Here is a 27,326-nt window from a genome sequence, read left to right as displayed (position 1 = left end):
TTCCAGCAACAGGGCTTCTTGCTACCACCCAGATCTTTCCCTGAATTCTTGGGGAGAAGGCTCTCAACCCTACCTCCTTGACCTCTCTGGCCAGCTGAGCACCAAAAGGGGCCTGAGCTCTTTGAATGCTGGGAAGCCCCAGGCCAGCAGCTGCCTCTCACAGATTTCTGCCATACCCACTGTGCACAGAGCTCTATTGCTCCCTCTCCCAGCAGAGACCTCCCGTATTTTCCTCCCACTTCAAACCTTGCTAAGGTTCTCCTCATTCTTGCAAATTTGGCCTAAGAAACAGAGCTCTCCACAGGCCATCTCCTACAATTTTCTGCCTCAACCACGCATTTCACCAAAATGGGTTGGGGGTGGGGTGTAGTCAGAAGGTCAAAATGGAAATGACAAAGTTACCTTTGGTTCCCTTCCATATCCTCACCTTCCTACTCTTTTACTCCTGCCTCCCATCATATTTTCATGCGTGTTCATGTAATTTAAAATACGTAAGGCAAAGAGAATGAGCTCTGGAGACTAGGCAGACCCCAGGAAGAACCTGAGTCTACGTTGCTCTGTAATTTTGGGTAATGTACGTAAATTCTCTGCTCATCGGTTTCCTCATAGAATAGATTCAAGCTCAAGGAGAAATTCAGGGTAATACTGTTAAGTCACTGATTCAATATCTAGTACACACTGGACACAATACACGCGAGGCACTCTTTTTACTCATATATCAGGAAAGTGTCAACACATCTAATAATGTACTACAGAGCAGTCGATCAGCCCATAGTCTGACCTTGCAATCCTCATTAGTTAAGCATCCAAAAAGCCTAAAGAAGTTGATGTCATGACACTGAAAACTAAAAAGTTGTATCCTAGTTAAGAGCCCTGGTTTAAGTGGCCAGGACCAGAAGGTGGGATGTATGGACAGATAGCCTACCTTTTCGTCAGGCTCCTGCAGCAACACTATTCAAAATCCTAATGGCTTACAACAAGAATTTATCTCTCGTACAGAGGTCTGCTATTGGCTGGGGTAGATCTGCTTCAGGCTTAGCAGGTCAGCTTCGGGGCTGCTCAATGTGTATTTCGTGTTCTTTTCACAGCAAATGGCAGACACGCAGGAGGAGTGAATGGAAACCCATAGGACCTCATAAGGCTGTGGCCCAGAATTGGCATGCTGTCACTTGCAGTCACATCCCATTGGCCAAAGCGTCAATGGCCAAGGCCAAAGTCAATGGGATGGGGAAGTAAAAAGAAACACATCACTTTAGATACACAGTGAGATCTACCACACTTGCCCCAGCTATGGAGTTCCAGAGGCTGTGTGAACTATCCTAAGGATCGAATTCCCTAAAGAGTGCCATTTACTTCCATGATTCTCTAGGCATGTGGACAGAAGTAAGCATGGTGGAGGGAGGCCAAAGAGAGGAAGAGTGTGGAGCTGGGCCACTGGGAAGCAGTGAAAGCCAGTGACTCCAACAGAGACACAGCAATCTCTCCTGGAGCATTGGGTCTAATGGAGAATGACACTTGCTCTGTGCTCAGCACCTGGCCAGGCCCTGGGGCTTCTGGGAAAGGCTCTGAGAAGCTGCCTTCAGCACCAACAGTTCTGTTTCACTCTCCCTCTCCCTACTGTGGATTTCAATTCTCCATCCATAGGGCTTTGCTCGAGAGCGGGAGGTACAACTTTCCTGTCTCTCTCTGATTTCAGGCATTTGCCATGCAAAAGCAAGACAATGAAGACATACCAAAAATGTCCCCAAAGAACAGTACTCTGAAAGCATTTACTCGAGACACACCATGCTGCTAAAAATGGAGAAACACAAAATCCTTCCCCCCACCTCTAAGGAAAGTGGCAAGCTGTGAAATCAGGAAGAAGAATGAAAAACAAACAGACTGCAAATTGTTGGCTTCTGGAGTTGTTTCCAAACACATCGCCCAAGCATCTTCCAAAAAATAAATTAATTTAAAATTTTTCCTCCCTTCAAAATTCACTATAAAGTAACTGAAAATAGAATCTGAATATGTCTGTAGACAAGAAACATCTGTATAAAAACAGAAGAGAACCACAAAACACTAACATATTCAGGTAATTAGAAATATCCAGAAAATAAACTGACATTTTCAGTTTTCTTCTGAATGTTTGGCACGGTAAAGACCTCACAACACGGATTAACTTATCACCTCTTTAATTGCATGTGTATGTATGTGCTGTAGAATATCTACTTAAGGGCATACCTACATAAAAATATTTTATATTTATATAAAATATATATTCCTAATAAAATGTTAGTAATTGCAATCAATTTAGAGGTAGTTTCTGATAACCTGCTACATGTTTGCTACTGATCTAGATTGACATAACAGAAGGAACAAAAGTTAAACACACTGTGCTTCACAACGAGATAGCATGTACCGAAGAGCTGGACGTGGCTTAAAACAGTTAAGTAAACCAAGCATGCCACTAGGCAGTGCTCTTTTATGGTATAGACAAAAAAAAAAAAAACATAATGGCAGTTAAGACCAGGAAAATCTCATTTAAACTACACACAGATTTGTGGAGCGCCCTAATATGTTTGCTGAGAAAAGCTAGTTTTTATTTCCCACAACCTCTCCCGTGAGCAGGTGGATTCCGATAGAAGGCTGCAGAGAACACTGTGCACAGTGACACGGAACATGAGCTCAGATCCCACGCTCGCCTTCCCCAGCAATACTACCTGATGGAGAAGCTCAGCGATCAGGGTGGCCGTAGGTTTTGCCATCATAAGTAATCGTAGGGGTAAACCCTTTGGAAAAACAAATAGGCAACCCCAAATCTCTCCTCTCTGCCAATGCACAGATTCAAGTTATTACATTTTTTTTTTTTCTTAAGACAGAGGTCCCTTTCCTGCTTTTCCAGAGGACCATATTGAAGCAATAAAAAAAAAAAAAAAAAATGGACCACCTTTCACCATGGATCTACCAGACTGTTCTGTTGTTCCCAGTTCATTCTTCTGACAAGTACTGGCTGAGCCTGTGCTGTAAACCAGGCCCTGGGGGTGGGGGGGCGATAAACACAGGCCAGGTCCTACCCTCATGGAGCTGACATCCCAGTACGGGAGCAGCTGCTTCATCCTGACAAAAAGCTGGCTTCCCGATGCTTCCATTCCCTATCTTGATCCTAGGTGGCCGTCTGTATGTGTGTGTGTGTGTGTGTGTGTGTGTGTGTGTGTGTGCGTGTGTGTGTGTGAATCCAAAAACATATGCATGATGAAGGAAACTAAAGGAAACAAGGGAGTTGGGTCCTGACGCCAACGTCAGGCACAGGACTGTGTGGTGTCGCCATAGAAGGAGGTGATCTTCAGACTCCAAATGATTTCCAACTTTCAGTTTAAGGTCAGGAATTAAAAAGACTTCCAGAAGGTACTTGCACTCAGAAGTTTATTCCTTTAACACATCACACCTTCCTCTCCCCCTCCTTGCCTCTTCCTCCTCTCCCCTTCCTTCCTTTTCTCTCTCTCACACACACACACCAGGAGAAAAAAAATACCTCAAAGACACTCACACAAACACAAATATACAAAACTACACAAATAACGCCAACTACCCATGATAGGAAACGCAGGCATGCCCACATAAAGGCACGCACCACATATTTTCAAGGACACACTGACGCTCACAAACATGCCTGATACCTTCTCTTACCTATCACAGAATGGCCACCATTAAAAGCAAAAGTACACATGTCAAAACACTTTCTAACACAGGCTGCGATTCTCAGTCCAGCTGTCCCTCGAGCTGCTCTCCCCACCGCTTCTATAAGGTTCTGAAGATTACACAGTTGGTAGCCAACTTCATATACATGCCTGTAAACAAGAGGGCTCAGCTTTAATAATTATGTCAAAGAAATGACAACTGTGCTCTTTGCCAGAACAGGGATGAATAATTACAAAGCCAGGACATAATTAAGCAATTCTGACTGTCGGATTCTTGAGCTGTCTAAGGCCTAGGGCTGGCATGCCCTCCATGCATACCCTCCTGGACAGGCCTCGCACCCCTTTGATTTATGTTTCCTGGTGTGGCAAGGGGGATCATGCTCTGGTCGTCACACAAGTCTTTCTCTGGGGGCCTCCCCACCTTCTCTGCATCCAGCTTTGTGCTTTTGGCATTGGCAATAGCATGATTCCACGGCCAGCATTTGCAAAAGTTACAGCATTTCTTTAAGATTCCAGGAAACGAGCAAAGCCTAGTTGTTGTAGATTCATTAACTAACAAGACAAACACAGCAGTCTAGAAGAGTCCATTGTAGGATTACCTATCACTTCCCTAATGAACGATGGCATCTTCCTAAAGGACAATCAGGGCTCAGACAGAAAGCGGCTTCCAACAACAAAAGCCAAGAGGCAGCAACGAAGGGGAAAAGGTGTCATCACGAGGGGAGGCTAGAGCGAACTTGCACTCGGGCGCCGGGGGCCTGCCAGGTACGAAATCAAACCTTTGTGACATAGGGGGTTTATTAGTTCCTGGATGATTTTGCATTTACGTCAGCCCAGAACACCCAGACTGCCTGTTCCCTACCCCCAAGGCAAGGGCTGTGATTGGAGAGGCATTTTCCATTCTCCCAAATACTTTATGTCAGGAATAAAATGAAAACAGCTCCCCAAATCACGGCCCCCCGGATCATCCATCAGAGCATTGCGCTGAATAAGCACAACAGGCCACTGCTGCCTGAGAAAGGACAGGAGCCAACTTGAGATTCCGATTCTGGGATGAAAAATAGGTCCTCACCAAGTGTGCTCAGCACAGCGTCGCAATTCACGGGAAGGAAATTGCTCTCCACTTAGAAGCCGACTCGGGTGTACACAGACCTCCCAGAACATACATATGTATACACACAGAGATAGCATATATACACACCTGCCCACGAACAAACAGACGTCTGCACACACTGTGAGCAGGCGAGAACCAGCCTTTTTAACACCCATTTACCAATTCAGCAAGAAGCCCATTTGGCCTCGTTCTGCTTCTAGAGAAGTACCAATGCGTATCTCTGAAAACAGGCTGGGGGAGTTGCCTGGCACTGGGGAGACGCATACAGTGGGAAGGAGAAGCCGGGGCACAGCGAGGTAAGTCCTATGCGCTTGAACCATCAGGACCTAGATATAGCCCTTCTCCAAAAGCCCGGGCCCCTGAGTTCTGATTCCAGCTCTGCGTCCGCCAGACCAGACCGTGGGGGCCTCGGGAAATAACATCCTCGCTTGGATCCCTCCCCTGATCAAACGACGGCACAGACCAGGTGATTTCCAAAGTCCTTTCCAGTTAGGAAATCATGGGACTCTCCAGAAGATAACCGCTGAAGATCCCCATGCTTTGGTCAGAGTATTTTCGTCTCTCCTCAATGAATTAATGGATATTTTTAAGCTTAACACCATTAGTAAAGACGTGGGTGTCAATCACACAAATATAAGCTAATTCTACAATTGATTAGAAACTGATTTGGAGCTTTGAAAAGCATTTCTGCTGATGTTGCTTATGAGTCCAGAGCCGGCTACGGTGGGTTTTAAGGAGGCGTTCCCACGTGCTTTCAAAGGCTGGGCAGGATTTCAGTCCCCGCTGCTATTTTGACCCCAAGAGAGCAGTTTAGCTTTAACCTGTTGTTGTTTTTTCTTTTGTTGTTGTTGTTGTTGTGTTGTGCTGTTTTCCTTTAGGCCTTCTTAGGAGGTTTTTATTTGGAACAGAGAAATGCACTGGGAAAATGTGTGGCTCACTCGGAAAAGAGCCAAGTTGGAGGAAGTGGCTTCTGTGGTCAGACACACGGGTCAAGCTCCAGGCCTGGCTCTTACCAGCCGGGGCTGCCCAGTTAACACCTCTAGGCCTCAGTTACCCCACCTGCAGAGTCCGCCAGTGCCCCTTCCTCCTACAATTTAGGGTTGGGTGAGGACTCACAGATCTGAATACAGAGAGCTTTAGGGCAGCAATGAGCACACATGGTGGGTATGGGTGCCCCCTCAGAGTTCCTGGGACAACGCAGCTCTTCCCCCGTCAGGAACAGGGAGAGCAAGAGAAATACTGATCTGTCCTGTAAAGTGTATGCATACATGCAGGTGGAAAATGTTGAACAGGCAGGAACCCAAGATATTACAAACAGCTCATTTGTTGTCCTTTGTTTGGTGATGTCGGCTGCCTCTGGAATCTTTTAACAAAAAAAAAAAAAAAAAGGAGGCCAAGAAATAAATTATTTCATTTGGACAAAATTACCAAAGCTGGAATAACTAAAGGCAGTCATAAGCAATACATCAAATCCAGGCCTCGATAAGGAAAACTGTTAACACTTTAATAGCTATGAAACGAATCACTCAATTAATTTCCCACATGCTGAAACAGGTAACAATACATTTATCTGCCAGTATTATACCCTCCGTATCATATATTTCCACAACTGTTAGCAATTTTATTCAGCATAACGGGAAATAAGTTGTACCTCATGGATTCAGGAAAAGAAAGTGGCCTGAGGTCTGCCGCCAGCTGAGCGACTTGATGGAAGAGGTCTCGTTTTTTTCTGCTTTGGTCCTATTTGTTTTTTTGCTTTTTTTTTTTTTTTTTCTCTTTCCCTCTTAATCATCTCCAATGCATGTACAAGGTACTCTAAGTCAATAAGCGAGGACAAACTAGACCTCCAGGATTTCTGGGCCAGTGTTTGCAACACACAAGCTAGGGTCCCACAGGAAGTGACAGGGTAGCACCACAGGGCCCTGGGACAGGGATGGACCTTGAAAGGGATCATCAAGGGTCATCTGGTCCATTCCTTGGACTTGGGCTTCATGGAAGGACCCCAACTCCTCCCAAAGAGATCATTTTTCACATCCTTAAAAATCCCCTGGATTCTGAATCCAAGACTCAAAGCCACATCTCCCCCACCTCATCAATGCTGTCATTAACTTGACACCATGTTCACTTCCATGGCGTCGATGCAGACTCAGCCAATAAAGAAAAGGTCAGTAAGACTATTCCCATGAACTCTGGAGGGCTCTTGTAGGGAGAATATGTTAGCCCCAGGCCACATTGTCAGAAAAAAAATGGCCTTTCCCACTAACAATATCTCTGAGACCTAATGAGCCCTCATACCTGTGAACAGAAGAAAATCACTCTCTGCTGCCTCCACTATGGCCCCAAGAAAGGTGAGCTCCCTCTGGGTCATTAGAGGAATCCTACACACCTAAGGGAAAGTAAATGCCCCAAGCTTTCTTCCTTCTCAGCAACAGACCTGCAGAGGCCCCACCTTGTAAACAAAACATTTTCAAGGAGGAGACCAGAAATCTGCTCCCCAGAACATGACCACTGGTCTGTGTATGATGCTGCTTTATGGGTGAAAGAGCCACCTGGGTGAAATCAATTACAAATAAGATCCCCTTAGATGCATCCCAGGAAGATCCAATTTATTCCCAGTCCTACTTCTTGCTAGGCCAACAGTGTATGCATGGATAAGACCTTGGTTGGACGTCTCTGCTGTGTTCCAAACACAGAAGAACATCCTCTGTGCTCAATGAATAACCAGTGAGGCAAGACATAGACCAGAAAGTAAGCAGCTTACCTTGGGCTTCACCACCTTCATGAATGACCCTCTGAGCAAAGCTTCCTCTCGTTCTTGTCTGGTTACTTTCCGGGCATCCAGAAACTTCAAATTGGGCAGCTTGTGCAGAACAAAGCATCTGAAAGAAGACAGTCAGAGACAACTCAGGAGGGTAGGTGGTGGCCTCAAAGACCCATGCAATTTGTCTCATGCCCAGGGATCTACATCATTAGGTCTTCAGAAGTTTAGATCTTGGTGCTGCTTTTCTTTTCTTTCACAAAGAATGAATAATCACTCTTTGCAGAAATCCAAGTAATTATATTTTACACACACAACTAATTCTTAACAATGTGCACTAATGATTGCTCTTAATTCAAATGTAGATACATACATACACACACACACACCCCATGAGCCAGAAAGAGCCTGTCAATGTATTTACCACCGCCCTTCCATTCTAGAAATGGACCCAGCTTCAATGTTACACAGAAAGTTCTCAGGGAAACTAACCTAAAGCCTAATTGTACCATTTTGTCACTGCCATTCCTGTGGGTCATCTGTGTAATTCTCATCTCTGAGATAAAAGCAGATCTTTGGGATGCCTGGCTGGCTCAGTCAGTAGAGCATGTGACTCTTGATTTGGGGATTGTAAGTTCAGGCCCCACAATGGGTGTAGAGATTACTTGAAAATAAAATCCTTAAAACAAAAAAAAATCTTCAATTTGAAACTAAGACAAGAGACATTGACTGGCCATCCAGGATAATAAACTAGAGGTTGTAATAACATAATGACTTTGGGATAGAAGTAAGAAGCACACATACTGAAAAATGCTTCCCTGAGGATTTTCTCACCATCCCTGAGTTACTTCCACACTGGCACTATGAAGATTATTTTTAACAAGGTGAAACAAGAAGAATCAGTTTAGAGAGCATACGGATTTAATAGTCCAACAAATACTAACATATATAGATTCCTCCAGAAAGAGTCTTTGGTGTCCATCATGGCCTCCAAGGATAAGCTAATGACTACTTACGTGATGAACTATCCTCAAGCAGCTATATTTAGAATTAATGAGAAGATCCACATGTCTGTGGGATTGGTGGATAAACATAAATAAATACATAAAACTTATAGACACCTGCCTATACTTCTTCCTCAGGACAATTATCAACCCAGATGCTTTCCACTGAGCCCACATACTTGATCACTATTGTTTAGACCATTTCCTACTTAGGCAGAAGCAGTAGGTATCCAACGTCAAGACCAATAGATTATCTCCATAGGAATCTGTCATATCCTTCCTGTATTCAGCCTCTTCACTATTCACACATCTTTCAAATCCCAACCCACATGAACTTTTCTTCTGCATCTCCAGACCACATTGTTTTCTTCCTTCTCTGTACTCCCAGGATACGCTGTGAGCACCATACCACCTAACACCTGGTTGTTTTTTAATCATCTTATTCGTGTTCAGTTGATGTCCTCATGTATAAGCTTCTTAAAAGCAGGGATATTTTTTTCTCACTCTCGCGTTATCTCAAAAACTAACATTACAATGGACTCAATAAAATACTGGTTTATTTCAGTTGTATGAGTATTTCTTGAACACCTACCATGTTCCAGGTCCTAGGTTTACAGAGGTGATTATAACGTGATTTCTGCTCTTAAAGGGATTCTCGGTATAATGGGGAAGATAGACTCACATGGAGAAATTAGAAATCCAGCTAAGTGCTGAGATTGAGATTATGCACAAAGAAATTCTGGGAAGCACAGAGAAAGGGACCTAACATTACTCACTACATGACTGAAAACTAGTGGCTGGAGAAGAGGAGAAACAAGAAATCTCAAGTGATCTTCAAAGAACCAAACCCCAAAGCACTCCTAAGCACTGAGCTTTTTCTCAGTGCAAATATAACCTGGAGTAAATAACATGCCCCCCTCCTCACTGGAGCCTTGGGTTCCCAAGGCCAGCTCCCACCTTCATGAGATGAACTCATATCACCAGGTGGCCTCCATACACTTGCCCAAAGATTTGGCTGATTATTGAAATGCCAGAGAAAACAGCATAGAGGTTTCTAGTCAAAATACTCCTTAAAGTGAAAATACTCTTGAGTTCTTTTGAGGCGTACTTTCCTTCCCCAGAAGTGGCCACCCCACCATCTGAGGTCCTGGAAATGTGACTATCCACTTCTGGCTTCCTCCCTGGTCTCCATCTATCATCTTCTTTCCAACTTCTCCCTGAGCCTCTCCCTTCCCATCCCAAATGCCCTCTCACCCGATCCAAAATCAGTAAGTTTCCACAAAGCCTCAAATGAACTTCCATCCTCCAGTAGAACTCCCACTGGCCTCAGTCAGTGTCAGAGAAAACTTCCATCTTCTGCGTATAGCAGGAAAGTCTTGATGACAACAGATTCTTTCAAATAAAGACACGTACAGATGGAAACAATATGTCAGGAGTGACGCTCAGAGGAGTAAAGACACCCACTAAGTGTAGGGTGGGAAAAGATGAATATTCAGGTGAAGAAAACATCAGTATTAGAAAATCAGCCAATGTTTAATGATGGAATGAAAGATGTCTTCACGGGGCTGGCAGGAACCATGATGACAACAGACAGCACGTTGTCATTTTGCCCCACTTTGGATCACAGCCCTGAAATCAAAGGAGAGAGAGAGAGGTGCTGGCTTTTAAGCTAGTTAAAAATTTTAGATGACAAAGAGCTGCTGTTTTCAGAGCACTCATCTTATACAATCGAAGAAACAGCCCATGAAATAGGCTGCCAGTCATCCCTGAAACTAGGGCTGACTTGACTCCCAGCCTGACGGCCAGCCAGGGGTTTCTACGTGGTGGGTGCTTAGAGTGGTTTGAGGGACACTAGGAAGGCTTGCCCCCAGATAATTTGGCCTGAGACAGCTCTGGGTCGAAAGTTCCTCCCTTAGAGATGGCTTCATACATTCACTCCTACAACCAATAATTAGCGAGCGACAACCACCTGTCACAACCTGTGCCAGGTGCAGAGAAGAAGGTGAGACATGAAGCAAAAAAGGTCTCTGCTCTCAAGGAGCTTGTATCCCAGCACAGTCATTCTCACACTTAAGAGGGCACCAGCATCCCCCCGGATGGCTTGTTGAAACACAGATCACAGGACCCCTACCCCCAGGGTTTCTGGTCCCCTACGTCCAGAGTAGGTCCAGGAGAGTTTGTTTCCAGTAAGTTCTCAGGGTGGATGATGCCAGCGATCCTGCTGCAAAATGCTGTCCAAGTGAAAATAACATCATGACGAATAATAGCTTTGGAATCACGAGGTTGGCGATGTGGTGAAGACTCTCCCTCCCAGTTCTGCTCACAGTCTGCCCTACCCCAGCATCTGTGGTTCAAAGCATCCCAAAGGCGGCTGCAGCCCCCAGATCTCCCTGCCCCTGGGTGGTTTGGAACTAGCTCCAAACATTACTGCCAAGTGATAAGTCAGTGGGCTTTCTGCCTGCCTGTCCCACCCTGGTCTTTGGAGATCTATTTCCCTTTGTTCTAGGTCATGTCAGGGTGTCAAAAGCTGCAGCTTCAATCCCGAGTATAATACCAGTTTGCCATAAAAATACAACCGAGGATTCCCGAAGCCAGAGAATGAAGGCTTTTACAATATCAATTCGACCCTTGTAAATTTAATCCAGGGTTATTTGTTGCACCAAAATCTCTTTACCGTGATGTATTACTTAGTTACTGGGGTTATCACAGCCGTATCCTAAAGTTGCATAGTACATAAAACATTTCAGTTAACAATGCGGGAAGGTTAACTCCCCCAGATAACCTGCAATCACAAGGGCTAGTCCGGATGACATGCCTCTGTCAGCTTCCACGAGCTATTGATGGTTCAATCAGTTTGTTTTGAAGGTAAAGTACAACAAAAGGGCAGTAAACTTATTCAGACTGTCAACAGGGGCTATCGGGAATGGGGCTTGCAGGTAAGTAATTCTGGGTGTTTTAAGGCTATTATCAAACAGCAATGGTTGAAGGAAGAGACAGCTACTAATAACACAGAAGGCAGCCATCATAAACCACTTTATGGCAGAAACCCCCGTCTATAAATCCTGTGACACCCGGAGACAGCTTCAGATTTATAAAACTGCTTGTTAAGCCAGGGCACTCCTTAATGAAAAGAGATCGGTCTAAGTTCTGAGTCTCATGTCCCTAGCTCCAGAGGGCAACTCCAATTTTCCTGACCTTCCCAAGGTGGCTGGGCGAAAGCCCTGGGGCTGGGGGCGGGAAGTCAGGGGCACTCTCGGCTGTGATGTGGAAGGTGAAGTTATCGAGAAGAAATCAGGGATCCCAGGAAGGTGTGTAAAGACCCATTTGTTTCTGTCTGAAAGCCCATTCTCAAAAAGTGAGACCCACACACAGACCTTTTCAGGTTCTCTCTCTTTTCATAGTCAATGCTGCGTTTTCTTCTAGGACTCCTCTAAGGAGACACCTAAAACTGGCAGGGGGAGGAAAGGAAGAGCAGAAAGCCTTCTTTGTTTGTTTGCTTTTTGCTCCCAAATCAATTTTCTCTGTCCGAATCCCAGAGCTCTGGCATTTTTCATCTAGACTTCAAAGAGAGAGGAGGATGCTCTTTGCTCCTGCTCAAACTGCTACCCCAGGGGTGGCTGGCTGCCCCCCACTAACATCACGTGATCACAGAAACCCCAAGACCACTCTCCGTTGTCTGCTCCTGTGGTTGGCTACCATGTTTCTTTCTCTGAGGAGACTCCAACTCAAAGAAATACCAGGTTTCTAGATCTTAAGGGAATCAGAATGCAAGGTCACCTAGAGTTTCTTCCTACCTCTTTCCATTTCTGGCAATATAGAATGCCCATCCTTCCCATGATCACTTGCTACCTTACTGCTCCCATTCATGGGGGTGGTGGGGAGACATGATGCGAGCTACTGATGCTCTATAGAGGCCCCCGAAGTCAGCAATGGGTGACCCAGGAATGTTCTCAGTCTTTCACAAAGCCTAACAGAATAGAGTGAGCAAGCCAACAAAACAGCAAGCTTCTCTGCTTTTGCCTAGATGACATCAACCCCTTTTGGTAACACTGGTTTCCTCATGCTAATCAAAAGCATTCGTCAATGGACTAAATGTGTCTGACTAACTTTAAAAAGTGAGCGATGGCTTACATGTCAACTTGTTGAAGAAACCAAAGCATATTAAAGAGACGAAAGGGGCAGAAAATCAAACAGAGGAGAGGTCTTCATAACAAAAAGTTTTTTGGGGGGACTAACGGGGCAGAGGAAAGGGTCCAGACTGGGGGCTCATTTTCCTGTGTGATCTTGGTTCCGTCTCTGCTGCCTTCCTGAGCTTCGCTTTCCCATCTGCTCGATGAACAGAATGGACTCGATGGTGCCTAAGCCTCTCTTAAGCTTCTGCCTGCTTGAATTCTGTGTGCCTCCAAGTTAATTTCCAATAAACACATCCATAGCCTCCTTTCTTATTACTCCAATTTCCTTATATAACCACCCCCTCACACCTCCAGGTAAAGGAGGGCTGTGAGAAAAAGTCAATAAAGACCAAAGAGTAATGAACAAACACTGTGAGTGGAATCACTCCAGATGCTCAGAGAGATGACAATGATCTCACTCTAATGAGCCGAGGTGAGTTCACCTACAGCATTAATGAACGCCTGACAACTGGCAAAGGCCAGCTGATTTTCCTCACAGTCCACCGGCAGCATGTTTGAAGTCTCCGTGCAAACAATACACCCACAGGACAGAGCAAGGCCCTCTACAGAGGGTAACCAGCAATTACTCTGTGGGCTTCTGTCACTTTGATCTCTGGGTCATGACCTTTGCTTTCTTGTGATCTTCAAAGCCCAGATTGTAGATTAGCTGGAGAATGCTAGCTGGGTTATGTAAGCCACAAGTTTTACAGCTCCTATTTGGCTGGGAAATGGTGGCAGCCCGGGACAGCCAACAGACTGCGGAGGGTCCCTCCCTCCTTCCCCTTGGCTGAGTGCTGCAGACACTGGGCAGGCCTCGGGCTGCTCTCTGTGAGGGAACAAAGAAAGGGTGTCACGTTTTCAATAATTTAAAGTTGTAAGAAATACAGAGGGGCCTACGGGGGGAGGCAGGAGGAAGGAGCAAACCACGGAGCGACTGGAGTGGCAAGAGGGAATGAATGGCAAAGGATTCTGTGACAAAAGTACAGCTGAGAGGCTGTGAGACCAAACTCCTTATTTGACAAGCCAGGTCTGGCTAGCTCTTTGTGCAGTTGACTTGCATTTTGTTGTCTTTCCTCCAGGAAGGAGAGAGAAAAGAATTGCGAAGGAAGACAAGAAACAGACCACTCTGGGCACCCTGGTCTCCCACAGTTGACTCATTGTTTGGCTAGTGTTGAAGACCTCAGGAGGCCTCAAGTGGTTTCCTAGTAGGACCGTGGCCTTCCAAGTCCCTCCAGCCCTGCCACACCACTCTCCTCCCCACCAAAGCTTGAATGCCGCTTGTTATCCCACTCACCCTTATTCAACATTCATCCCCAAATAGTAGCACAAGTGTGTACACACAGCAAAGCACGGGCAGGCTTAAGCTCCTATAATAACACAGCAATGGACATTTCTCAGCCATGAACCATGATGGATGGCAAAGGAAAAATCCAGGCTTGGTTCGCTCCTGCCCCAGCAGGACCACGGCACTGCTCAACAACTCGGTAGTATGCTCATGCTTACATACAGATTTAATGAGCCCATTTTACTACGGGGATATGGGCCAAGAAAATCCAACTGTGTGCACAGGGGGTAAGGAAGGAAGGAAGAGGGGCGCCTTGGGGGGATGGGAGGAAGGCATCAGCAGAAAGTGAAGCATCTGTGAAGCCATTTCCAATAACTTCATAAATCCTGTCACTTCCCACCTCTGCTCCAGTGTTGGCCACACCATGACCTAAAAGTGGGCTGACCTCTCTGAAATCAACACCTCCCCTAGAAATGAAACAGACGTACTTGTTTTGATGTATGGCTGGGTGACATATTATAAATATTACATCACATAACCACAGAGGATGCCAATCAATAAGAAATTTTTTCAGACAGCACTAAATGAGCCATGGGTTCTTGCTTCTGAATACACTCCTTTAAGGCTCCTACTATTGCTTAAATGATTAATAGAAGACATATTGTCAGAAAATGTACTTAAAGTGAAAAACAGTAAACTGTAGAAATATCATTCATTTTTTAAGCAATTTTCTAGTGAAAATGTCACATAAATTTACATAGAGGCCCTACTATTAGGCTCTGGGTAACAGCTAGGAGGAAGGCAGACCTCATGCTTTGTGGATGGAGTGCCAGGAAAATATTTTACCAAAAGGAAAAAAAAAAAAAAAAGGAAGGTGGCCACATTGCTTTGTAGAAACCCAAACACTAGAACCCTGGCTTCAAAAGCCTTATTGTAAAACGCTAAGATTTCTTAGGGGTAAATGAAGCACAAACTCCAAGATGAACAAAGCAGAACTGCTTACAGACCAGAGAACAGAGCTACATCATATATACACTCATCTCATCCAAATGTAAGTGTGAGAGTGCTTGTCAACCAGAAATAAAAAATTTAAAAAAATAATAATAAGATGAATAAAAAATTTAGAATTGCTAGAGAACAGGCCTACCATTCCACTCAACCCTCACATGCCGTGCAGAGAATGTGGATGGATGGGCACACATTTAATGTTCCTTCCAGTCTTCTTAGTTCCTATTTCTCTCAGAGTGTAAGCATCTTCCCATCGTTGCGAGTGACTTGTGGGTTTTCTAGGGTTATTTTGACTAGATGTGATTTCAGCTGTGTGTGGCCCTCAGAATCCAGCTCCTCACGGCCACTTTGCCATATGTGCCTGAACAAACAACACACCTTGTTTGTGTGTCGAGGACACACAAACACAGGCCCATCCCTCAACTCCCACAGTTGTGGCATTGGGAGGGCAGGGTTAGTGGACACCAGCACCAGCCCATGAGACAAATCACTCCTCTAGAACCAAGCCCTCCCTGAAGGACCAAGACCCAATGACCAGGACTTGGAGTGGGTCTGGATCTGAGATGCCCAGGGGGCAATACGTCTCTCTGTAAGCACTCAGCTTCTCAGAAGAAAATAATTTCCAAGAAAATAATTTCCAAATGTTCCAAGGGGATATTTACGTGGCCCCTGTTGCATGGCCAGCGTTACTCTAGATATTGATGTGTCTTCAAAGAGCAAGAAGATGCAGCCTTCCCTACTAGAAGCTGCCCTCTGGATGTGGACATATATGAAGTAGGGAGAGAAATATATAAGCAGAGTATACAAAATGGCACAAGATAGTAAAGGAAGACTTGTAACAGCTTAGAAGTGGAGTATTTCAGAATGCTAGAGCCAACCGGAATTTTCAACACTACTTAATCCAATAGTCAGGTGAGCGTCCAAATACCTATTGACTTCTTTGTTGCATTTGCCACTAAGTTAATCAAAATGTCTTGGTGAAGGGTCACTGATCTAGACTAGCCTCCCCATTTTAAAGCTAGACCCCACCTCACATCTTCTAATCTGACCCTTTTATGGGTCTTATTATTTTTATACTTCTGTGAACAGTTAAAATAACAACCACCAAAAAAAAAAAAAAAAAACCAGTATTAGCTTTTTTCCTTCTGCAACCTCATATATCTTCTATTCTGCGACTAAATGGAATATGACGCAATTGAAGATTTTCATCACTTCACTTCTCTCATTCTAGGGAAAAAAGACAACAAAAATGTGCCTACAGTTTGTCTTACCTACAGCTCCCTGAATGAATGAATGAACATCTGTGTCAATGCAAACGCACACATACACAAAGACACATATACATGGATGTGCAGAGGCATATACATACATATATAAAATTTATTGGGCTATTTTAAAGACTTAAACACATGGGGCGCTTGGGTGGTTCAGTCAGTTAAGCATCCAACTCTTGATTTCAGCTCAGGTCGTGATCTCAGGGTCATAGGATTGAGCCTCACATCAGGCTCCCTACTCAGCGAGGAGTCTGCTTGAGATTCTCTCTGTCCCTCTCTCTCTCTGCCCCTCTCTCTGCTTCTGTGTGCTCTCTCTCTAGTAAAATAAATAAATAACTTATTTTAAGAAAAAAAAAAGAATTAAACACAGATATCTAAAGAAAAAATGCAAAAAAGAAATGAAAATTTCCTAAATTGTGCTTGGTTTACTAAAAATATTGACTGAAAGACTTTTCTTGGACTCGTTTGACAGTTCCAAGACATGTCTTATAAATTGCCAGAAGAAGATAAAATATGTTTTAAGAGACCCCTTCATACCTGAAATCAGGCTGTTAAGTGTTTCAGAGTTGATAAGAATGTTAAAGAAGCAAATTAAGTTCTAAGTGATTAAGCAACTTACAGGGTTGATTTAGAAATGTGTAACTCTTCACCTGCTGGATATTAATCCTAGCTCCCCTAACAGAATTGACATTCAAATCTACAGGATCACATCCACATGAAAATTTTCATACTGGAGAAAGACTTACTACATTTTTTTAAAAGTAGGGTTAGGGCGCCTGGGTGGCTCAGTGGGTTGTCTCTGTCTTCAGCTCCTGTCATGATCTCAGGGTCCTGGGATCAAGTTCCACATTGGGCTCTCTGCTCAGCAGGGAGCCTGCTTCCTCCCCTTTATGTGCCTGCCTCTCTGCCTACTTGTGATCTCTCTCTGTCAAATAAATAAAATCTTTTTAAATAAATAAATAAATAAATAAATATAGGGTTAGAGTTTAATTCTAAGATGGTTCAAAAATAGTCTCAGACCCCTACAACATTAATCTAGAAATCCAGAAAACGAGGTTAAAGGTACACAATGTTTCCCAATAAGGAAATACAACAGGATTCCTGATGTACTTTTATGTATCTATGTGTACGTATATTGAAAATATTGAATATTTAATAGCCTTCAATATTTCTTACAGCTTTACTTTTATACAACATGAACTCCCCTGATTTCATTCCTTCGTGCATCACCACTAATTTTTATAGGAGTCCGAAGAGAAATCATTATCTTCTTTCCCCAATCCTTCCAAATTTATGGTCCAGTGGCCTTATCTGTCTTACATTTTCATTCCTCTTTCCTTTCCTCTTCCCACATTGATTCAGGTAGGATGTTAATGAGAGCTTATATCATAAGAGAGAATCTACACACATGAAAAGATCATCTAAAAACATTTGTAAAACATCAAGAATAAGGATACACAGAATTCAAAATAAAGAAAGAAAATATAAAATGAGTTTAGTAAAATAGATAAGATGAAGGAACGTCCCTAAGAGAGGTGGATCAGGTATTTCAAAGCACATGGTTTAGTAGCAGAGAGGAGGAAGAAAAGCATTTCTCCTTAGAGCCCATCAAAGCATGTGGTTGGTGGACAGTAGGGCAGAGCATTGTGCAACCAAGTTATGGGCCTTCAGGGACGTCCTCTTGGGATTCTACATAAGCTCCCTAACTTTAGTGGGAACCACTTTCTCTGTAAAATGTGACCCTGAGGCTGACCATAGGAAAATCTTACAACATAGAGTAGGGGTAAACAAAATACAAGCCATAGGTCAAATCTGGCCTGCTCCCTGTTTTTGTAAGTAAAGTTTTATTGAACCATAGCTGGGGCGCCTGGGTGGCTCTGTTGGTTAAGTGACTGCCTTCTGCTCAGGTCATGATCTAGGGTCCTGGGATCAAGCCCCACATTGGGCTCTCTCCATAACAGGGAGCCTGCTTCTCCCTCTGCCTGCCCTGCTGCCTGCTTGTTCTCTATCTTACTCTCTGTCAAATAAATAAATAAAATCTTAAAAAAAAAAAAGTAGCTATGTTTATTCATTTACAAATTGTTTATGGCTACTTCTGAACTCTAAGAACACAGCTGAATAGTTGTGACACAGACCATATGACCTTCAAAGCCTAAAAATATTTATTACCTAGCTGTTTAAAAAAAAAATTGTCAACCCCCAACCAAGACCACCTAGCAGCTTTTCATGTTTCTTGGCTCCTGTGACCTTGATGAAGGGAAAAGATGGCTTCAGGTTACCAAAAGATGAAAGTTTAGTATTGTCACAGGAAGCCCACTGATAACTTACCTAACACCTACTGTGCATCCCATAATACCACCCTCCCCCGCTCAAAGATGCTACTTCTCCATTTCCACCATATTCCAACCCCTGGATACTCACCTGTATCTCTTGTAGTCTTCCTCATCCTTTTCCAAGCTGACCAGCTCGTTGGGACAGGCCACATTGCCCAGCAGGCTGAGGTACTCTAAAGCTGGTGTCACTTCTGCCAGGTGATCAAGCAGACACTCCAAGTCAGTGATGTGACAAAGGTTAAGGATTTGGGTCCAGGGAGACAAAAGGCCTCATAAGGAATGTAGATGATAATTGGCAGACGGAGCACAACACCTGACAAGTCCCATCTGCTCCCAAGAGATAACGTGGGGGAGGGCTGGAATCAACATAGCTGTGAGGTCTCTGGCATGGTAAGTTTTTCACTCCTGCTCAGGACACAGCCCAACTTTTCTCTGGGCAAGACTGGATCCAGATCCCTTAGAGAGAATGAATGAACTTAAGTGCTCATCACAGTTCTCTTTCCTATAGAGTTGTTTCCATGTGGTATTTGCCAATCCATAAAACTGAGTTTTTTGTTTTTTCTTTTTTTAGTAATAAAAGCAGGACATCATTTCCAATGCCCTCATTAAAAATATCTTCCCCTTTTCTCCTTTAAGGGGTAATTTATCATTAAAACATACAGGAATGGGACGGATGCAAGCAGGGACTGCCACTCTGAGGGCCTAGGGCATTACTCAGTAGATGCACTGGTGACAAGAAAGTACTGAATTAGGGGGAAAAGGAAAACAAAGCTAGGTGAAGACAAATGGAATAAGCTAGGATATATTTAGTCAAGCCAGGCAGAGCAAAATGTATTTACGGATGAGAATCTGTTGTGAAACTAATATTCTATGAAGGAGAGAATGAAAGAGAAAATTCCAAGGAGGCATGGTGGGGAGGTTGTGCCATGATCCATTCCCTCAATGGGATCCACTGTTCAGTCAAAGCAAACTGACTTGGGTGGGAGGCCCACCCAAACCAAATTTATAGGTTCAGGTGATTACAGATACTGGTAAGGACTTAATGACAACCTAGCTGTCACATCAATACACTTGGACTCCTGGCTTAAGCTACATGCAGAAGATCTGAGCCCTAGGCAAGGTGATGACTAGACAGGCCATGAGCAGAGGCCATGACTACCAGAAACTTATGGAAGCGAGGTGTCAGCCAATATCACAGATGGAATGGGGTCTTTGCCAGGGAGTGACAGCAGAGCAAAAAGGGGCTAAGCATATAAGGATAAATGCCCACATAAAAATCAAAGACTCAGAAAACCGTGTCCAGGAGTAAAGTCTCCTTGGCCTAGGAGAGGAAGGTGAAGCCAAAGAAAAGGGATGCCCTCACTCTATCAGAATGTTATCTAACCATGAGATGCTACCCCCATTTTCTCAGATTTCATTTCCACACCAAATCCAAACAATGTCAAAATCCATTCCCTAATGTATGTGTTGAGGGTCACCAAAAAGTAGCTCATTCTGTCACAGACAACCCTTAGAAAGAAACTTTCCCCTGGGACAGAACCTTCCACAGATTCCTTCGTGTTGGCCCAGTTTAACAGTTTGGGGTCTCAAAGAATAAGGCATTCTTCTCTTCTGCATGATAACCCTCCAGAGAGGTGAAGCTCACTATCTACCTTAAATCTTATATTCTCCAAACTAAGTTCTGTTGAGCCTTCTTTATACACGGGCTCTGAGAACAACCTATGTGAGGACAAGTGCTATCCTGTAAGAGTGAGACAGAAAGAGAGGTGAGGGACAGTGCCAGCAAAAGAGGGAAACGCGAGTGTAAGGGTGTCAGAGCAGCCCACCCACCAAGGGCTTCAACTGGCCAACGTCATCCCCGTTTTCTAAACAAGGCAGGACCATGGACATGGAAGATATCAGTCCTTCTGATCTTGAACAAGTAACGCTCAGGATTAACTACAGTGGACCACTGGAGTGAGGAGGATAGAAACAGGAGCATGTGGAGAAGACAAGTGAGAAGGTGCAACCAGGGCAGCAACATTAGTAGGACACATGGGTGAGTGGCCAGAGTCAAAACATTAAAGCATTTCATCACCAAAGGCAAAATGTGTTTAGTACTGTTTAAAATACAGTTCAATCATCAAATTCTTTTTAAAAAATCATTTAAATAAAACCAATTAAAGTGACAATGCACAATTTCAGGGAAAACTTGGCTTTTCCTGCAGGTTCGAACTCTGTAAGCTTCTCATTTTGCTACACTAGAAAAAGCACTGCCTGCAGATACTGGCAAAAGTACCTCATGGGGCCCTACGCTTTGAAGTGACCTCCTCAAAATGTCTTAAGTCTCTGTCTGGTATCCAGAAACCAACAGGGAGCAAAATGTCATTCAGCTGGAGTAACCCATGCCTGGACATGGACCTGCATGGGCCTCAGAACCAGTCCTGTTTCTCCCCTTCAGGGTTTGATCCAACCCTCCACCCCTCACAGGGGACCCGTCAGATGTTCCAAGGAGCAGTAGGACTCATGTCTATCAGGCTGTTCTGAAGCCTCAAGGCCAGGCCCTGGTGCCAGAAAGGGGGTTGGGGGCAGCTAGAAAAGCTAATCACTCCCACCAGCTGGCACAGTATTTCTTTCGAAAGACCGTGAGACAGTGGGATGCTGAAATGGTGTGGATATATTGACCTGGGGTGATTCAAATTATTTATGTAGACAATGGCCCTAGAGATTTTAAGGGAAGCCCTTTCCACTGTGGATGAAGAAGTCCAACCCAAACCTATGGCTTTTATAGGGACAAAGCCCTTAAACTTTGGTTATTTTTCATCTACTGTATGAAGTGGGAATATGAAGGAATGGAACTCAAAACTGGCAATATTTTTAAGTTGAGGAAATACTGGGCACCTGAGCTGGGCTGAAATCCCAGTTATGTCTCAACATCAAGTGAGCAGTGATGGGAGGCATCCCATACCACTGTCCAGGGAAACAGATTTCATAGGTAAACTTACCACAGAGCTAATAAAGCTTGTGTGATGAGGGCTCCTTGCTTACATGGGGCCCTTGGGGGATAACTCAGTCACATGGTCATATATTTTTATAAAATTTTCAGAAGTAGGTTATTTAAACTGCAGTCAGTTCAGATCACTGTCTCTCTCCACTAAAATGTGTGTATATATATATATGTATATATACATATATATAGTATAATTTCTGTATATATATATATGTGTGTATATATATATACATAAAGTTATAAAAGAATTATATAATAAAGTTATAAAAGAATTGGCAAAAAAAAAACCACCCCAGGAAGAACTTTTTAATGTAGGTATGTCCAATATAAAAAAATTACTTTTCTAAGCATTTTTATATTTGTGTTGTCAATTTAAAAGTTTTTAATTTGCCTTGACATATTTTTATTCCAAATAAACATTCATCTTTAAGCCTAATTTGGCATTCATAATTACGTAGTCTTTGCCTTTAAGAAGGCATCCCCAAATTTATAAGTTTCATACTCAACAAAATCTGAATCCAGCCCTGAGCAAGAGGTTGAGGAGAGTGAACACAATCAAATGTCTTTGTCATGGAAATTTCTTGGGAAAAGAGTCTACTGTCCTCAAGAAGCTTTAGCCACCATGTGCCAATGAACCTAAGGAATGGAGCCTACCTCATTTAGGGTATTTTGAGTGGCAGAAACTACCCCACCTCTTCAGGCCTTTCAGGTACCTGCTAAATGCTTCCCCAAACTAAGTCAGGTGGTCTCCCCCAAACCCACAGTAGTCAGAAATCACTAGCACCTACTCCATGGATGCTCTGGACCAGAACTTCTCCATTATGTTGATACAACTACTGGAGGACAAGAGACAAGAGGAGTTTCAATTGGTTTCTCAGTCTCCTGGGTCAGCAAGAACAAACACAGCTCTGCCCTATCTGGCTGGGAGCTCTGAGATAGAATTTGTTGCATTCCTTTTTGTCAAGTTCATAGAAAATAAACAAGAGGCAATCAGCAGTGGGAACTTGGTGTCACAGACTAACAAAGACCAGGGCCATAGAGATCTTTTAGGAATTCTCCCAAGGGTGACATTCCACCCCCCACCCCCCATTTTTAAAATGTGAAGCTATCTGGCATAATTTCAAGTTTCTTCAGCTGGATTCTAGCATACACCTGGCTTCCTTCATCAAGTCTTCTCTAGAGTACTTGACATTTATATTTTTTTCAGCGTTGTCTATAGAAAGCTGCCACTGCTGAGTCCAACTGTCATAGGTATGCTTGCCAAGGGAGACTTTTTGCAGAGGGCCCAAGATCAAAGCAACATCTTGCCTTGAGAGTTTGGAGTATGAAGGAGTGGGGGGAGTCCTTGGGTATCATGTGCAGCTGTACAGGTCTATAACTGTTTCCCAAGGAAAAATGGGAATGAACCCTCCCTCTGTGCTCAGGTCCAGGTCAAAGGGCAGTACCTATACCACCCAGGTTTCAACCAGTGCCTAATATAGGGTTTCTGAATACTAACTACACATTCTGCACAATATACTCTCATTTTGAGTCACACACACACACACATCAGAATTATTGCATCCAAACAATAATTTAAGAAATGGGAGTCAAAAGTCACACAGTCAGTGAATGGAAGAGTCAAGATTCAAACCTAGATTCTAAAGACTTTGCATTTCTAGGAGACAAGTGACTCATGATTTTTTAACACTTTAAAAAGGAATTTAAAATACTGAAACATGAAGAGTCCTATATGCTTTTGTGGGAGACCATCCAGCTGTGTTCTGTACCTCCGTTATTTACAATTTGGGCTTATTCATTTAGAGCACTGAGACGCTAAATATCAGTAAAAAGTGCCAAGAAGGTGTAAAGACTTTGGGCGTTAACAAACTTGTGTCCCATGTACACATTATGCCATTTAAATCTGTCAACAATTCTCCTAAGTGTCTATCACCCATTTTATAAAGAAACTGAGGCCTCAGACAAAGCACAGAGAATTCCCTGATTAAGATAGTAAATTGCTGTGGGAAATCTAGTTTGGCCTTGGGCTCGGCTCACTGGTCTCCTCACCACAGTCCAGCTGTATGACACATCACACTACCCGTTCTTCCTGTTGGTACTACAATCCATACTGTCTCTTCATATGTATGCTGAAGCAAACAGGGAGATAGAAAATGAAGGGATTGAGTGTGATGTAAAATGAAGTCAGCTTCTTACCCTTCCCCCACCCACCCCAAAAGGAAGAATGGGGAGAATCATTTGATTGTGCAAAGTATCTATATTTTCCTGACATCTCAGGTGTTCTTCTGTTATTTGGGGTTTGGTATTCAGACATGATATGGCTGAGAGCATTACCAAGTACCCAACCCTACTGGAGAAGAGCCAAGCATAGTGTGTGTATGCACACGGGCATCTGTGTAGGAGAGACAGAGAGAGAGAGAGAGAATATGAGCACTGGGGGAGATAAGATCAACTCCATGTGGACAGTGTGGCAACTGTGGCCAGTGACTACAAGGCCAGTCTAAATGAACCAAAGGAAGAAGAGTAAGACAAGCTATAAACCCAGAGATGAAGAAGTAACACCAGCAATGACAGCGGAACAGAAGTAGAACAAAGAGCCAGCAGAACAAGGATGGGAAGTCAAGTAGGAAGTAAGCAGCCTGAAAGTGAGGCATTGGAAGGCTGAGAAGAAATGTTCCATATGGGTGGATCTGGGCTCTGAAATCCCTTTTATGGGCGCCATCATCAGCTGGGAGCAGGGCTGGAGCGAGAGGGGCAAGAGTAGGGCAAGCACAGGCAGATGACTTCTCTCCGGCATCTTATTTCCTCTTCTTAAGCAGTGATTTTCCCTCACTTAAGTTTCAGGGTCTGGAGTTAGGAATTAACACGTCTGGGTTCTAGAGTGAGCCCTCCCACTGACCATCTCTGCGACTTCAAAAAGTTCATATTCCCCCAGTTTTTTCATAAAAAAATCAGAGTATTCACCAGTGGTTCTCAATTCACAGAATGACAGGCAGGTGACTTTAGATTATAAAAATCAAAGACGCATTCGAAATCTATACTCTGGCCATGGTTAGAATGTGGCCCAAGTAAAATCAAGTAAGCTTACATAATTCTCTAGGATAATAATAGTAATAATAATCACCATAATCACCATTTGCTAATTTATTAGAAATTTAGAAAAACCCTCACAACAACCAGTGGGGTGGATACCATTATTGTCCCAGTTTTGCAGAGAAAAGCAAAGCATCAAGATGGTAAGTAAGTAGCCCAAGGACACGCAGCCAGTGGCAGAGCCAGAATACAAGCCCAAGAAGCCTGGCTTCAGAGCCTACTGTTAACCACTACAGGACACAACCTCTTTCCAAAGGATAAAACAACCTGTAATCCACGTTCACAGGGTCCAGTAACGGAGCACTGGACAGTCATGCCTACCTGAAAGTAAAAACAAAATGGAAAACTCTACATATGCAAAAACCAAAACCAAAAAACAAAAACACCAAAAATTAAAACCAAACCAAACTTTACAAAAGAACTTCAGATAGAACCCCATTTAATAGTAAGCTTTCTCATATATTTAAAATAAGACTCAATTTCTAAGAAAGAACTAGTACTTACCTTTGCAGAAGGTCAACAGTGACTTGATTCTAGGTCTATTACAAATGTGAGATAAATTCTTAAAGAGATAAGACATCAAGGTCCGTGTGTAGGATTGTTATAGGAATGAGGCATGCCTCTTTGTATACACACCTGTATAGTCCCCTATCACACTGACTCTACATTTAGTATGTGACTTGCTTTGGCAATAGGGCAGCAACACCCAAGATGCAAAGAGGGCTTGAAAAGAACTTGTACATTCAGGCTTTGCTCTGGGAACACCTGCCCCATGTAAAGAATCCTATGCCTGCCTACTGGAGGCATGTTCAGCCAACAACCAGGACCAACTTCCAGACATATGAGTGAGGCCATCTCAGACCACCCAATCCCACCCAGTCCTCTAGATAACTGTAGCTGCCTAAAAACGCAAAGCAAGATCCACAGAAGAACCATCCAGCCGAGCCCTGCCCAAACAGCTGACATGCAGAATTATAGACAAAGAACACAGTTGTTGTTTTAAGCCACTAACTTTTGAGGTAGGTTATTATTCCTCCAGGCTGATAGAGCCCAAGTCCAAAGCATTTCATGGAGTAGCAATAGCAGTTTAAAACACAGTAACTGTTAGAAGATTCCGCAGTACTTTCACAAGACAATAGGAGAATCAGTTGGCTGAAAAGGTACAGTCAGAAATATTAGGTTAAGAGAATTCCATATGGTATTACTCCTGCTTTTACTTGGCTTGCATTCTCTAGCTTCTGGGTCAAGTATGTGGGGAAATTAAACCAATCTTCATGATCATGCAGGAAGACCAGAGGAGAGATAAATCATGACATCCTGAAAGAGCCAATTAGTATCTTATTTTAATCAGTGGGTAACGAAGTACTCTCCATCAGCACAGCAATATACCTAGCCAGCTTTAAAGCTACACCATGGCCTTCTGCTTCAGTTCCTCCCCTGCCACTATCATTTCTCCCTCAGCATTACCACTACAGATTGAAGAGGCTGAGGATTGGAAAGGGAAAGGCACTCAACCAAAGACAAAGAAAATCCTTCAGATCTGTAGAGCCAAGAAGCTTGCTAATCTCTAGTCATAGCAACACTGAGAATTCAACCATCCTCTGGCCCAATTCATTCCTTTAAAAATAAGAAACACATATACAATGGAATATTACTCTACCATCAAAAATAATTAAATCTTGCCATTTGCAACAACATGGGTGGAGCTAGAGACTATAATGCTAAGTGAAATAAGTCTGTCAGAGAAAGACAAACACCATATGATTTCACCCATATGCGGAATTTAAGAAACAAAACAAACAAACATGGTGGGGGGGGAGAGAAACCAAGAAATAGACTTTTAATTATACAGAACAAACAGATGGTTACTGGAGGGGAGGCGGGCAGGGGGATGGATGAAACAGGTGATGGGGATTAAGGAGTGCACTTGTGATGAGCACCAGGTGTTGTAAGTGATGAATCCCTAAATTCTACACTTGAAACTAATATTGCATTGTAAGTTAATTAGCTGGAATTAAAAAACCAAACAAACAAACCTTGAAGGGAAAAAAATGAGAAACTTCCTACACAGCAAAGGAAACCATTTAAAAAATGAAAAGGCAACCTACTAAATGGGAAGAAATGACTACAAGTCATATAATTGATAAGTAATTTCTAAAATATATGAAGAACTGGGGCATCTGAGTGGCTCAGTCAGTTAAATCAGTTGACTTCTGATTTTGGCTCAGGTCATGATCTCAGGGTTGTGAGATGAAGCCCAGCCTCGGGCTCCATGCCCAGTGGGAAGTCTGCTTGAGGATTCTCTTAACCTCTCCCTCTGCCCTCACCCCTGCTATTGCTCTCTCTCTCAAAATGATAATAATAAAAACCAAAATAAATGGAAAACTCACATAACTCAATAGCAAAAACCAATCTAATTTAAAAATGGGCAAAAGATCTGAATAGACCAAAGAAGACATACAGGTAGCCAATAGACACATGAAAAGATGCTCAACATCTTATATAATATATATATTATATATAATTTATATATATATTTCTATAATTTATATAAATATATATAAGTTTATATAAATTTATATAATTATATGGATATATAATTATATGGTTATATAA

At 43.2% G+C, this 27,326-nt stretch overlaps 1 protein-coding gene across 2 annotated transcripts in view; it reads right to left on the bottom strand.

Annotated features, from left to right (window-relative positions):
* Positions 1-27,326, bottom strand: part of LRMDA (leucine rich melanocyte differentiation associated) — a 1,045,704-nt gene that overhangs the window by 438,551 nt on the left and 579,827 nt on the right. For both annotated transcript variants that reach the window (XM_082717651.1, XM_082717652.1), the window contains exons 4-5: positions 18,717-18,856; positions 7,556-7,673 (exon numbers count right to left, since the gene is read on the bottom strand). In XM_082717651.1, coding sequence (XP_082573777.1) covers positions 7,556-7,673; positions 18,717-18,856 — 258 coding nt within the window. The remainder of the gene's footprint in view (positions 1-7,555; positions 7,674-18,716; positions 18,857-27,326) is intronic.

This window comes from Mustela nivalis (genome assembly GCF_964662115.1).
Source record: "Mustela nivalis genome assembly, chromosome: 2".
Classification (NCBI taxonomy): Eukaryota; Metazoa; Chordata; class Mammalia; order Carnivora; family Mustelidae; genus Mustela; species Mustela nivalis.
This window is presented reverse-complemented; position numbering and strand designations above follow the sequence as displayed.